The 15,357-nt window shown below is 47.7% G+C and overlaps 1 protein-coding gene across 1 annotated transcript in view; it reads right to left on the minus strand.

Annotated features, from left to right (window-relative positions):
• Positions 1 to 15,357, minus strand: part of LOC130406016 (beta-1,3-glucosyltransferase-like) — a 45,798-nt gene that overhangs the window by 12,960 nt on the left and 17,481 nt on the right. The window contains exons 4-9 of the mRNA XM_056611381.1: positions 9,511 to 9,620; positions 4,973 to 5,049; positions 3,729 to 3,840; positions 2,567 to 2,703; positions 2,195 to 2,258; positions 940 to 1,071 (exon numbers count right to left, since the gene is read on the minus strand). Of these exons, the coding sequence (XP_056467356.1) occupies positions 940 to 1,071; positions 2,195 to 2,258; positions 2,567 to 2,703; positions 3,729 to 3,840; positions 4,973 to 5,049; positions 9,511 to 9,620 (632 nt within the window). The remainder of the gene's footprint in view (positions 1 to 939; positions 1,072 to 2,194; positions 2,259 to 2,566; positions 2,704 to 3,728; positions 3,841 to 4,972; positions 5,050 to 9,510; positions 9,621 to 15,357) is intronic.

Below are 15,357 nucleotides of genomic sequence, written 5' to 3' on the forward strand. Positions count from 1 at the left end.
GGAGCAGGACGTATCTGTAGTCTGTGTGCTGATCGATAATGATTTCATTAATTTCTTCAATGAAATCACATCTTATAACCGGTACATTCTACTCTTACTTTCTCTTTGTTTACGTGCCATGTTGCATGAACGACTCACGGCCCCAGAGGGGACGCTATGTTATCTTAGCATCGCTCTCTAACTTGCAAGCCATGGCGTATCATTTTAGAGACTAATTAACCAAATATAATTCAGAAAACTATCTAGATATCTCAGCGTTTGACACTTGTCTAACGGATGCCGTCGTAGATTAGATGCTTTTTGAAGTGCCTAGGGGCGACTTAGTGGCTGGTGAAGGCCACTGTAGCTTCTCCTACATCATGGAAAGGGAGGGGCCCCTTTAATGGGGGCCCCTTTAATGCTATCCACATTCCTCCTTATTACAGTTGTGCCGCTAGTTACGTTTTGCTGTTTGGTTGTGTTCCTTGTGTTGTGGTAATAGCCCACTGCTAGCTGTTTAAAAAGCATCATGAATATTCAGGATTTCCAGTGGAGGAAGGAAAGACTCAGTACCCTGCTGGGAGAGAGAAATCTCCTTTGCCAAATTGGGTGTACAGTGCATGATTCATCTGTTAAATTGTCACCAGTCGAGGGTGGCATTAGCGCATCGAGGGGTGAACAACAAGCCAGAAATGTTTCAGCTCACTCGTATAACTTCAAGAAAAACAAGTCTTATATCATGCGAACATGCCACCCACACATACTTTAACAAAGTACAAAAAAACAACGATCAAAGAATACGTACTCTCCAGGCACTAACTACACAACAAAGGAACGTTCGACACAACCACATGAACCACTTCCGTCAGCGCAGCACACATCGCCATTCTACCCCCCCCCCCCCCACTGGATGGTCCATCTGCGCATGCTGAGTGTCGAGGGTGCGAGGCCGGTACCCACACATGCCGGGGCGGGGGCGCTGAGCGTGGTGGCGCAGTGGGGCGCCCGGGGGGAGTCCTGCAGCTCGGTGCACAGCTCGGGCACGGCGGTGAGCCGGAGACCCTGGCCCTGGTTCCAGATGTACAAGGCCACCTGGAATCACGCAGAACCGTGGGTTACAGAGTCGGGCGGAATACCAGTGGTTATCTCAGGGTCTGTTTCCGACAAACGCGGGGCTGTGAGAACGCGGCGGGCATCGCTGATTCTGGATTGCGGAGAAGAGCGGCGGCCTTGTGGTGAGAGAGGCGGGGAGGGTGAGGGGTGGAGGAGGGAGGGGAATGGGTGTTGGGTAGTACACACAAGCAGTTTGTCTCTTCTGAGCAGGTGGACAAAAACAGAAAAGAGGAAAGGAGAGAGTTAGCCTTTTGTTGGGAAAATGACGACGGATGAGACCCGGTAAGAGAGTGCATAATAAAGATAATTTGAAGCAGCCTTCCGATTCTTCTTCCCATGGCCAAAGAGCGTCACGTTGAGTTATCTTTGTGTGCACACACACACACACGTCTCTGTGCAGCCGCGCGTTTTCATTCCCGACGATGGAACCCAAGCGGACTGGCTGAATGCAACACTGGGAGTTTAATGTGGAATTAATACTGTAATAAAACAGGGAGGACATTCACACGAGTGCTGTAATATAAATGACGTGCCATGGCTGCTTGCTCAGATGTTATAGCTAGTGATCTAGGAGCAGGTAGGGATTAGGAGACAGCCTAGTCACTCTACTGATTCCTGGCCGGTTTAACCAAGCTTTTTTTTCTTGGTAAATCCAAACCCAGAGTCTTGCCTTGCATCTCCTCTTAACATCTCATCCCCTGAGCAGGAAAATTATTTTTTCATTCACATTTCTATACATCTTCCCTCGGCACCTCAGAGTCTTTTGCATGCAGATGAGCCTCCCCTTTTATGATTATAATGCCTCGGCCTCCGTCCAATGGGAGCCCTGGTACGGTGGCCCAGTGAGCTCTCGCAGTATTCCAGTGGTTGGGCAACAACCCCGACGCTGCAGCGCCCCAATTCTGGAGAGTAATGAGATTTACGCTTTAAGGGGGAAGATGAATTTCATGCTCTAGTCAACTCACAAATGAAAAAAGGAGGAAGGTACGCTGGAGTGGCCGTGAGGCAAAGCAGAAGATGCAGAAGATACAGACGGGAAACGGGGGGGAAAGAAGGAGCAAGATCATCGGGAATTGTGACAGGAGCGTCCGTCTTGATTTACCTCGTGCTTCAAGTCGATGGTGAAGTCAGACTTCAACGGCTCACCTCGGATCCTTTCTGCGAGTCTGAAACAACGCAACACAGGGCAGCTCCTCAGAGGGTTGGTATTGCACAAGGAGAGCAAATAGCTTGTGGCTGTTTGAGTGGTTGATAGTTTATAATTGAGTGAACTTGGGTGAATTTGAGTTACGTCATTAATCATCAGCAGGTAAGAGCCCCCCCCTTACCTGCTGATTGATGACGCATCTCATTGAGCAGGTAAGGGAGGGGCAGCCTACAGGACAGGCTGTGGATATTGGGGTTGGAACCCAGAAGCTTTGGGCTGCGAGTCCAACCCGAGCCCACCGGTCTATCCGGGCCGTGTCGCACTAACCTCTGAACGAGGGGCACGCTCAGAGCCCAGCCGGCGCTGAAGTCGGGGTATTTAAACTGCGGGGGGTTCTCGGCGAAGGCATAGTGATGGATGATGGTGGACTCCTCGTCGTGGAGGGGCTTCCCCAGGAACCACTCCTGTTGAAGGGGACAAAACGTCAACGTTAAGCCCCCCCCTCGCTCTCCGGTTTAATCCTGATCGCCGTGTGTTTGGAGTGACCCCCTGGGTGCAATCGCTCACGGGGGAGTTAGAGTGCTTTGAGTGCTTTCAATGTTTTGACATGGAAGGACGCGCTCTGGGAGCAATTATGCTTCGGGAGCCATTTTACCCAAACAAACAGTCAGTAATAGCAGATGGTTTGCAAATAAATCCAAAACAGTCAGTAGGATTAACCTCCGAAGTGGGATTTCCACCATACTGGATGTCAATCCAGTTTCAACTTCGGCTATTCTTATATGCTTCCCGTTTTATTTGGGTTTTAAGTGTGTTTAAGTGTTAACACGTATGACCAGCAACAGAACACAGAATTAACCTTGGATATATGGTGAGGGTGAGTCCAAATGCATGTGGTTAAAAACAGCGTCTTCTATAGTGCTTGATCGAGAGCTAAACAAAGATTCTCCCCCAGGCCGGGTCAATTCATCACAACCTCCGACATCACAACCTCCGATAACGACACAGAGACAGAGAGAGACAGAGACAGAGAATGACAGAGACAGAGAGAGAATGACAGAGAGAAACAGAGACAGAAAGAGAGAGACAGAGACAGAGACAGAAAGACAGACAGACAGAGACAGAAAGACAGACAGACAGAGAGAGAGAGACAGACAGAAAGAGAGAGAAAGAGACACAGAGAAAGACTGGGAGAAAGACACAGAGAGAGAGAGAGACAGAGACAGAGAGAGAGAGTGGTGTGATTGATGTGTGTGACACGTCTCCCGTCCAGGTGATGGAACACCGACCCGGGGGCGGTTGCCGTGGTAATGCACCTGACCCGCTCCCCCAGAACGGCTATGGGAGGAGGAGCTGTGATGAGCTTTGAGCTCTGCAGAAGATTACGTGTCAGCATCGGTCACGGGAGTTCAGACAAGAGCAGCTTTCCGACAAGAGGAGGTCTGGGAGGGAGCGAACTCCTGGTGGCAGGAGGACAAAGGGAACTCACTTTGGTGCCGTCAAACTTTGCCAGCACTCCCAGGAGCTCTCCCACCTTCACGTCGGTGTCCTCCTCCAGGAACACCAGCCAGGAAGAGTTTTTACCAAAGGTTTTGGAAAAGCTTTGGGAGACACAAAACAGACGGTTTCTACACATTCGTACTCACCCATAAACTTAAGACTGATTGCTTTCCCAGGAATGATCTAGCTCCATGGGACATGATATAGCTCCATGGGATATGATATAGCTCCGTGGGATAAGATGTGGCTCCGTGGGTTATGATGTAGCTCCGTTGGTTATGATGTAGCCCCGTGGGATATGATGTGGCTCCGTGGGTTATGATGTAGCGCTGTGGGTTATGATGTAGCTCTCTGGGATATAATCTAGCTCCGTGGGATACGATGTAGCTCTGTGGGATATGATCTAGCTCCAAGGGATATGTTCTGGCTCAGTGGGATATGTTCTAGCTCCTGTGTGTGGACATTAGGGTCCGACCCCAGCACCCATTTGCTGTCATTAAAATACCCTACATACGACCACTAGGGTCCCTCTCCCACATTGATGCTCTCAGCCTCAGAGGCATACAGAGTATGAGCACTACAACACAAGTGCAGGTACTGCGGTACCTAAACTGCTCAGGGTTGCTTCTGTGAGACACCATCTAATGGAGGGCCATGAGTGGTTCGGGTCCATAATAGAGAGAAACGCAAACGTTGTGACTCAGGGTGAGGCTCAGCTTGGAGAAAACATGCATTGGAGCAGATCCGTTGCCTCTTGTTGAACTGCAATAGATTTAATAAGCCTCCCACCATCCGATGACTACATCTTCGTAACGATGCGAGTGATGACGTCATTTTAGAGAGAAAATATCACTTGAGATGATTAGTTTGCCAAGAAAAAGGAAAAACTTTTCATAGGATAAGCAGAATGTAGTCATGGCTGATTCATTTGTTCCTTGAAATCTAATTTCACTTTGGTACAACAGAAAACATTGAGGCAAAAATACTGCCCAACAAATACTAGTGCCATAACTACTGCACTGGGCTGGCTCAGAGCAGAACCTCTGCTCATTAAAACCAAGAACCCAAGAGGCAGGTTTAATAAGTATGTGTGCGTGCGTGCGTGCGTGCGTGCGTGCGTGCGTGCGTGCGTGCGTGCGTGCGTGCGGTGTGCGTTTGTTGTCCGTGTCGTGTCATGTCGGGTCAACGCGTGCGTCACATCTGCACGAGTCCTGCGTTCTGTGGGCCACTTACTGAGGCAGCATTGGCAGAATGCTCCAGTCACCCTCATTATCTGACAGACTGTGAAGGAACAGAACCACAGGTGGATTCTGAAAAAGACAAGCAGACCAGAAAACATTTGTTAATCAACTGCACAATAGCCGTGCCAAGCTGAGCGCAATGAGCGACCAGCCTTTTCCCAGCACCGCGGGCTGGCAGGGGGCGGCTCACTGCTGGTTACACCGTCCCACCACCGGGGGAGCCCATGTGTGACCGCGGGGGGGGGGGGGGGGGGCCCGCTACTGCACTGTTCAGCCGGCTCTTTGGAACATTAAGTGGAACATTAACACGTTACCGGTGTTATTCATGAGCAGTAGGCCGTGTAGCAACTTTAAGGCCGTAACCGCTTCATGAATTAACACAATTCACAACAATCACGATAGGACGCCTGGATTTGTATACTTTCACAGTTGTCAATGCATGGCGCCACAGTTTCCTGGTTGAGGCCACGTTACACATTAGTAGTCCTCTCCTGCAAAAGTGAGTTCAGACGGAAAAGTAAACATGGCTCCAATTAAAATAAAACACACTGTATCGTGTGTGTGCGTAACATCCAATCAAGTGCCCCACATTTCTAACAGCGGCAAAGAAAAAAACGCTCATCAGTGGCAAACAAATGAGCTACCAACAGTTGCATTGCAGAGAGATAATTCTGGCGAGTGGAGGGGGGAGAAGAAGGGCCAGGGAGGGAGGGGGGGCTGTCAGGGAGAGTTATGAGGGGAGGGCGGGGATGTTTCACACTAGGGGGAAAACAATGCAGCCGAGTGTAAGAGCTCACTGTTCATCAAGCCACGCTTCACTCAGGCGAGTGTCGAGGGGATAACCGCAGCCCGTTTGGATCGGCAGATGGGCTCGGACGCGGGTTGCAGCCCTCTTCATCTCTTGGATTTGGGCATTGGATAAGAATCAGACTCACTGGATCGTGGTGTATTGACACCTGAGACACTTGAGGCGAATTGCATCAATTTTTGTAATCATATCAGCGGCAATAACCGTTGAATATGCGTTGCTTTGATATTTATTTTGATTAAAAAAAAAGTGGATATGTGAATTGGTTTATAGTTGTTACGAAACTCTAACTCTATGGTTACCCCCGTTTCTGAGAAGGGGGGTCAACGCAACAGCCGTTGATCTGTGGCCTATATTCTCCCCCCCAACAAGGGAAGCCACTCCTACCGGCCCACCTGACCTATCAGGCCCTAGAATAGTCTCAAAGTCTCGTTCCATTTTGATCAAAACGTTTCATTTTAGTACAGGTTTAATCTGTCATCTGGGAAAGTGAGAAATTGAAGCAAGACTTTCCCCAGACATTGGATGCGTTTCAAACTCCAGCCAATCTAGCAGAAATATTGACAGTATGACACAGAGTTGTACATTCATAATTCAGAAGCCTATTGGCACTTTGGCAGCGCTATAAATAAAACCTTGGCTAGGGCCATTCCCAGTTGTACTTGTTAAAGCAAGAATACCAGGCAGTTGCCTCTTCCTACAGCTGAAGGTTTGTGTAAATATTTATATGTGGTATATTTAATCTGGCTGAGTCGGATAAGATATTTACTGGGGATCAAAAGCACACCTTCTCAATCCCGTGGTCCTTCTGACTCAGTAATCTGGCAAAGCTCCTTAAAAATGTCCTCTTGAGCTTCCATAGCTTACCCGACTTGCCTTATTGAAAGTATAATACCTGATATCATGAATGTACACACACAAATATACCCAGTGATTTTTTGTTTATTTGGGTTATTCTGTGGCTGATAGATGAGTAACTTTATTCAGCAGAAATGTGTCCGGTATTCATTATAAATAAAAGCTTTCAAAGACAGAGAGAGAGAAAGTGCGAGAGAAAGAGTGTGAGGGGGAGAGGGAGGGAAATAGAGAAGCCAAAGAGAAAGAGAGCGAGAGAAACAAACAAACAATGCCTGAGCAATGTGGTGCCAGTCTACTTTTCAGCTGCACCATTAGAAAGGCGAAGTGCTTCCCAAACCTCATCAAACGACTGGAGAACCATTTCAGACGAGAACAGAGATTCTAAAACGAAGAAATCCGGCCAGGAGCGCCTTGGGTTTCATTTCCCCCGTGTTCATAGCCCAACCATAGCTGACTTATCTGTATCTGAATTGTTTCCCTGTGACAATGGACCAATGCTGGGGTTTATACGCTGGATTACAAGACAAAGAAAATAGTCTTCCCATTTTGTTATGCAATCACAAAAACAAAAAGGGAGAGAGGTGACTCAAGGTGAATCTTTTTAGACAGTGACTGTGTTGCCTTGTAAGACCGTCAGCATGTTCACATTCTGTCTCCCTCTGCACATCAGTCTGGCCTTGAGCCTGTTCAAAGCCTACTCTAAAAAGCAGAAGAAAGAAGGACCAAGGGCAGGGAGTTTCAGTTCATGACCATATGCTGCAGACTTAAAAGACAATGGTGGCGAAAGAGATGATAAAAGGTTAACAGAAGGGGGGGCTTTCTCAAAGAATAAGTTTCGCTCTAATTCTGAGCAAATTCTTCAAAATTGAAGAGAGGCTGTCTGGATCTATTGTTTGGCCGCACCGTTTTGTGGGAATCAATTTCTACCCAGCCAAGGCTGGTCGGATACTCATTGCAAATATCTCGATGGTCTCACGGCGCTAGAAACTGTGATTAAGCGATAAACCAATAAAATGGGCTTGACTTATATAATCATGAGCCAAAGAAAATGGAAAAGCGTTGCTGAACAAGAGCCTTACAGGACCGGATGAATAGGTTGACTAGATGAAGACAATCAATTCCACCTTTTCATATTCGATTTTCTATAAATATTTCATATTGGATTCAACAAAGAGGGATCCTCGTTTCCCGGTTGATTTAAGTGTGGAAGGCGTCCAACGGCAGCTCCAGTAGCGCTGGCCTGCTGCCTTGCATGGATGATGCCTGCATGTCAATGGGTAAACGGCATGAATGGGAGGCGTTAACTGTGAAGAGCTCTGAGTGGCCACCCGGGTCAGAAAAGTGCTCCATAAATCTGTTCCATTCACCATCCATTGCCCCACGGTGTAATCTAGTGGGTGTGTGTGTAACCACTCTGCTCAGAAAGGTTTGCTGCGATGGAAAATAAAAGGGCCTTGAGAATGGGGTCGGTACCGACATCATTGAGCGGGGATGAACTCCGACCTCGACCCGACTAGAGTCTCTCCGCTTTAATCGGCTGGGCTCAGTTAGGAGTTAGGAAACGGAAAGAGAAGTCTTTGAAATGCCCACACCGACAGACGCTTGATGCTGTGTGGAGATGGAATGTAAAAATCTATAAAATACCAATATAGCAGTGATATACAAACTACGCCGAAATTAAGATGACTGCCAACATATTTTCATGTATTTATTGATTAAACTCTTGACTGTTTTAGTGTTTGTTGTTTTGAGCTGTGATTTACTGCTCAAGGATGATTACAGAAACACGGCCGAATCAGGGTTTGAACCGCAGACCTTTGGGCTGTGAATCAAACCCCCTCCCCACCAGACCATCTTAATCAATAAAGACAGAAGAAAGTTGTTTAGGAGCTACGAGCTGTGTTCAAGAGCTGTATTTAAGCTGTTTAAATAAATACATAAATAGTCAAACTAGTAAATAAAACGCTGGACGGCCACACGTTCATCGCCTTAAGTAGTCTAGTTAATCTATTTTTGGGCTTATTGTCTGAAGTTAAAAAAAGCTTTATCCAATTAAATGTCTGCTTTTCTGTTGGCGTAATAGCAAACTAATTATGTATTTAAAAAATAAGCCAAGGGACATGCTCTGAATTAAACTAAATGTTAACATGCACAACAAGGTGATTTATTTATTATTCAACTCCATCTCGACTTCGTGTTATTGGTTTCGAGAGTTTCTCGTTATTCATGTATTAGAAGCAAGCACTCCTGAATTTGTTGTGTTCTGTGGAAACTCTTTGTTTTATATTAATGCAACCAATAACAGACAACCTTCATACGCAGGCTCTATATGCTTAGGTCAACCATGCTTTATGCCGAATTACACAACACCTCCACAAACATACCCTGCTCAACCACACACACAATAAAATGATTGCGCTGCATTTCAAGCACAAAATAAGGAGATAAATCAGTAGGAAGTGAATACCCGCATTATGAGTTCTTATGACTGTCACACTTTGCTTAAATCAGAACAGGTAAGCGACGTTTAAGCACCACATGATTTGTAAGCAGGCAGACCCGTTACCCCACTGAATAATGCAATGTGTGTACGGTTGGGGAGTGTGTGTTTGTGCAGCTGCACGCCTGCTTGTTTGTGCCTGTGTGTGTGTGTGTGTGTGTGTGTGTGTGTGTATGTGTGTGCGCCTGATGTTTTGTATGTGTGTGTGCATGCTTTTTGGTACGCGAGTGTGTGTGTGTGTGTGTTTTTTTGTCTGTCTGTATGTAATTAAGTAAGTAAGTAACTAAGTATGTATGTATGCATGTGTGCATATGTGCATGCGTGCGTGTGTGTGCGTGCACGTCCAGCCCTGCTAATCTCCTACCTCTGTGAGGTCCGTTGCCTGCTGCAGCAGACTGGCTCTGAGCCGCTCGGCCCGCTGGACATGGAAGGAGTTACTCTGGCTCTGGATGACAAACACTATCTGCCGGAGATCTGGGGAGGGGGAGAGGAACAACAACACAGAAATAATGAACAACAAACTAGACATGAATGGAAGTGAAGCTACAGCAGTCGTCCCGCGCTCCCCCTTTCGCTTCGTTAAGGACCTTGTCGGCCGGGATTCCCTCGGCTAATATTCTGCAAACATTAGCTTTGTCATATCGACGCACACGTCAAGCGCATAATTGGCTCGCAGAATAAGCGTGTCGATGACACGGAGCGATGTCTGTTAATTAAATAATCTGTCAGTTAGCGCCACGCTATGCTACGCTAGATTAATGTCCCGGAGCCTGCGGCTGAAGATTCCACCCGATGAAATACACCGTTTAGCATCTTAATCACACAAAGCGCAAAGTTAATGGAGGGGTCTCGTCTCCAGGTGGCGTCTCAGAGTTTATAACATCGGGATACACGAGTGAGCTCCTCATAAGACCAATGGCTTATGAGGTATCTCAGCACCACAAATGGTGACACACATTCTCAGTTATTAGTCTTCGGAGGACATGATTTATGGGGACCTGACTTGTAAAGTCCTGAGTTTGATCAGAACACACCGGAATAAACCAGAACCGAGCTCATTAAACCAGAACACTCTGCACCTCTGTACTTCTAACTCCTCCTGAGACTCCAGTTAACCATCACCATTACTTTCACAAAGTACACTGGACGAAAAACAACAACATATCTCAGGCGCAGCCCCTCATGTGGCTAGTCATCCACTTGAATTATAGGCGGTAGTTACTCGACCTCCCCTCTGTGATGAGATGATGTGATTCAAACAACGTGCACAAAAGTTTTATGAAAATGTAAATAAGGAACAGTGTCTACCGACAGGTCCATATTCACCCCGGTGAATAGTTGTAGAAGAGCGCTGCAACACTGCGGTGGGTAGGAGCTGACCACAGCAGAATGGAATGGATTCGTCCCACACTTCAATTACCAAAAGCAGGACCTCTCCCACCGAGGGCCGGAGATAACTCGTCAGGGTCACGGAGGCGCACTGCATCAGTGTCATATCTCTTTAACTTACTGTGTGGGCTGCTGAATCTGTGTGTGTGTGTGTGTGTGTTTTGAATCACTATGTGTGTGTGTGTGTGTGTGAGTGTGTGTGTGTTGAATGTGTGTTTGTGTGTTGAATGTGTGTGTGTGTGTGTGTGTGTGTTGAATGTGTGTTTGTGTGTTGAATGTGTTTGTGTGTTGAATGTGTGTGTGTGTGTGTGTGTGTGTGTGTGTGTGTGTGTGTGTGTGTGTGTGTGTGTGTGTGTGTGTGTGTGTGTGTGTGTGTGTGTGTGTGTTGAATGTGTCTGTGTGTGTGTGTGTGTGTGTGTGTTGAATGTGTGTGTGTCTGTGTGTTGAATTTGTGTGTGTGTGTTTGCGTTGAACGCGTGTGTGTGTGTGTTGAGCGTGCGTTGAATGTGCGCGTGTGCGTTGAATGTGAGCGTGTGCGTGTGCATGCGTGCATGTGTTGAATGGGTGTGTGTACGCGAGTGTGTTGAATGTCTGTGCCGGCGTGCGTTCGCATGCCTTTATGAGCCTGCGCGTGTGTGCAGGCGTGCGCGTGTCGTCCCGACTCTCCTTCATATTACAAAGCTCCCATTGATCTTCTCACCCCGTCAAGGCAGCGGCGGGGTGGGGGGGTGGGGGGGGGGGGGGAGACGGAGAGGATGCAGGGAGGGACGGGGGGGGATGGAGGTCGGAGCTAGGGGAGGAAGGGGTGCGTTGGATATACTCACTAAATCTCAGCATGTCCATCAGCCTACAGATCTAAGAGAGCCGGGCTCTGCTGGGAGTGAGGCTTAGGGAGGGAAATGTGTCTTTCAGTGCACTACACCACCTCTAAACGCCCTTCTGCTGGGACTGCACATTAATGTGTGTGTGTGTGTGTGTGTGTGTGTGTGTGTGTGTGTGTGTGTGTGTGTGTGTGTGTGTGTGTGTGTGTGTGTGTGTGTGTGTGTGCGCCCTTGTTTGTAAACTTCGCCAATTTAGATATAAAACGTGAAGGTTGCATGCGTTGTGTTCAATAGTGTGTGAACTTCGCTATCCCAGCGAGCTCTTTCAAATCCCCTGGAGAGGGTTCAGACGGCTCACCCGGCACAGCAACGCTTACAAGGGGAGACTCGGGCTACAGCCACGTCAGATAAGCCGATCCCCAAGTGGGCAGAGGCTGCAGCCAGTGGCAGCGGAAAAGCAGCAAAAAGGAAAAAAAAGGGAAACTAATTAAGACTAAAGTCGCTGGCCTTGGTTCCGCTCTGATGGGCTTCAATTAATAACCAAAAAAGAGGGAGAGGGGACGAGAATGAGAGAGAGATAATGAAAAAAAGGCCTCTCTCCTCTGCCTTCCTCTTTGTCTCCATTCCTCCGCAGCCACCTGCCGCTCTTCCACCCATTACTCAGGGTTTGCTCAACGGCAACAGGTGATCCACAAGACGCACGTCGTAGCGCTGGGCGACGCACTGTAACGACACTGTCCGCCGAAGGGGAGGAGGAGGAGGAGGAGCTGGGGACAGCTCTGCTTTTGACGAACGAGCGTCGTTACTTTTATGATCTTAGCAGAAAGGGAAACATTCGGGTTGAAGAAATGGCGGTCAGGGAAATCACAGGGAGAAGAGCCTGCGCCTCGTCATTTGCTCCCTATGCCATATGGGTGCCAGGCTGTAAAGATAGAAACATAGGGGCTGCCTGCAAGTGTATCAGAAGCAATTAGACTCAGGAGAATCCCTGACTTCCACTCTACCTATTTCTGCTTCTAATCAGGTGCTTGGATCCAAGTGCAGAGGCAGGGGGTGCCAACGCCATTACCCCTCAGGGATCCGAAACCAGAGCGCTTCAAAGCAGCGGGGAACACACTCGAGGAAGGTGTGTTAACAACATCTTCTTTTGTTCGTATTTGTTTTTGTGCAGCAGGCAGCCGTTGTTAGTCTCAAGAAGATTGGCCCTTGCACACTAATTGAACGAACAAACAAAACGTGTGTCAGAATTCCTGACTTCCTCAACGTTACTAACAAGCAACACAAATACAAGTAGACGAAATACGTTGTATAGGGTAAAAGTGGAAAAAACCTTTTCAAATATAGGGATAGAACGATAATTTGGCAGCCGTTCCCATCTGTGGAATTGTGTGTATACGTGTATGTGTGTGCAAGAGTGTATGCGTGTGTGCGTAATAATGTATGTTTGTGTAAGAATGTATGTGTGTGTGTCTGTAAACTTAAGAATGTGTGTACTTGTTTATAATAAAAAAAAGAAAGAGAGTGAGAGCAAGAGTGAGAGCAAGAGTGAGAGTGAGAGAGTGTGTGTGTGACCTGGCACTGTGCCCTGCTGCCCCCGTTTGACACAAATCAACGGCAACACATCCTTGGAGTACGCTGCCAGACGGCGACCGGGGGGGGGGGGCATAGAGTAGGTTGACCTGCGACCCCTGGAGCTCCATCAGTGTCACGGACCAGATGTGTCGACTCACCACAACGGTGCACTCACTGCAACTTATTTTTATCTCTTTCCTCAGCCACGATTGAGTCATCACATGCTTTCACCCAAAGCCCCCCACAGCTGTGTTTTAGGCTTCACATTAAGCAGGTAGGAATTAGGCTGCACTCGTCGTGCCCCGGGACGTCCACAAGTAGACTGAGGACATCGCGGTTTTGTGCCTGGAATCTTTCAGCCGGGTGTCCGACACCCTAAACATATCATCCTGGATCCATACGGGTACCGCTTCATCACTATCTATCGCTCCCGACATAAAAGACCCTAAAAAAACAGAACAGAAAACGAAACTGAAAGAGACAAACACAGACACGCGCAGAAGTTGATGATGAAGTGTGAGCGTCGCAGTGAGGGGAATACTGACGACGCGCAGGTCAATACAATGCTGCAAGCGGCCCAGACTACAATGACATCTCGACGCCCGCCGCCAGCAGCACCGCGGGCTGTTAATGCTTGAGTCGCAGCCCCAGACATCAGGGTTATTGGCCCCCGCCGCCACAAACACTGAGAGCCTAGTGACGGATCGGAGGGGGTGGATGGCGGACACGTCCCGGGGGACGGGCCGGGCTGTCATTAATGTCATTTTATCGGGCGCGGCTCGTGGCCGAGCGTTTGAATGTGCCGGTGTAGAAGAAGACACACTCCAGTGATTCACATCATTGGATTTTGGGGAACAGGGGGGAAAACAAACAATCCCCCTTCAGATCTGAAAATACCACTCCCTTCCATCACCCACATGTCAACCGCTGCGATTACTATGTTTAAAAAACAAGAGATTCTCCATGGGGACATTTTTTAGTAAATAGCAGTTCAATGGGATTGGCCTGTGTGTTTTGCTGCCGTCTATTCTGCTTAAAAAGGTGGAGGCTGGAGGTTTGGAGGATTGCGATACCTGGCTAATATAAAATGCTATATTCCTCAAACGAGAAGGGACTGGATGGTACAAAACAATAACGTACTGGCTCGGCAGCCCAAAAGAACCAACAAAAAAGCAAGCATTACAGCTGTCAAAAGTAAGCACACATTTATTGAAGTAGAAATAGCATCTTCAAGAGAAAAGTAATTGCTGGTAAGGCACTCAGAGACTCACTGCATCGTTAAATTCAGACAGGGCTCTAGTGTGAATTCACACCAAATCACACCAAATTAACAACGCTCACATTAAAATGTATTAAATAAATGTCTGTGAAAGTATATGTGTTATTACCCCTGAAAGCTATAATCCAGAGTTATCCACATCGTCTAAGTCAAACACTGTTTTATATAAGAGTTCCCCATCAACAGGTTTAATTACCCTTGGATCAGAGGAGAACGGGGTGTGTTTAAATGTGAGCTGAGGGCTGAATAGGTCAGTGCAATAAATATCACCTGCCAGAGTAAGAAGCATTTGGGGGTAGAGGGGGATATGCAGTAAGAAAGGAGAAGGAGTCTCAGAAAGAGAGAGAGAGGGAACGAAAATGAGCCAGGAACCCAGAGAGAGGGAAATTGAGAGAGAGAAAACCAGACGAATCGCTAGAGAGTGAAAACGTGCGAGAGAATAGGAGCGACCAGACAGAGAGAGAGCGAGAGAGACTAAAAAAAGGCCATCAGAGGACAAAAAAAGTCCCTCTTCATGTACAATAAATAAGTAAAAGGTGGTGTGGTGATTATAATTCCATGCGAAAAGCAGCGGCACCCACGCATGCTCCCTACCTGAAGGTTAAGGAAGAGGACCAAAGACATGCTCTAATCGCACTCATTAGAGGTGCTCAGGGGTTTCAACTGCAAGGAAGCCTCTGCTAAACACTAATGAGCATTGTAGTCCGCCCTCAGAGCCCAGCCCGCATCAATAATTCAAGCCCCGGCGCAATTAACTGTGAACAGAACTCTGCAACCGATCCAGTGCTTCTAATAGATTCAAAAGGAATGGTTATCAAAGATATTTAAGAAGTCTAACCTGGTATTCTGTGTGCTATAGCGAGTTGTTGTTCTTGGGAAAACTTGTTTGGGCAGCGGCCCAATTGCGATTGCAGGCTTGGATTGTCGCTCTCAGCCTGGCTTGCAAGTGTCGTTCGATAAAAGCATCTGTAAATGACTGAATGCAAGATAACAGGGAGGTCCTGCACAACCGATATTGGAGGAGAGATTTTGCCACATCTGCCAACACAGATACAGTTGAGCGTTGAGGATTTGGGGTCCAGTGTGGGCTGTTTGCATGTTGTCCCGCCCGGCCGTAACCTAACACAGCTCCGCCATATCGAAGAGAACG

This window comes from Gadus chalcogrammus, chromosome 16 (assembly GCF_026213295.1).
Source record: "Gadus chalcogrammus isolate NIFS_2021 chromosome 16, NIFS_Gcha_1.0, whole genome shotgun sequence".
Classification (NCBI taxonomy): domain Eukaryota; kingdom Metazoa; phylum Chordata; class Actinopteri; order Gadiformes; family Gadidae; genus Gadus; species Gadus chalcogrammus.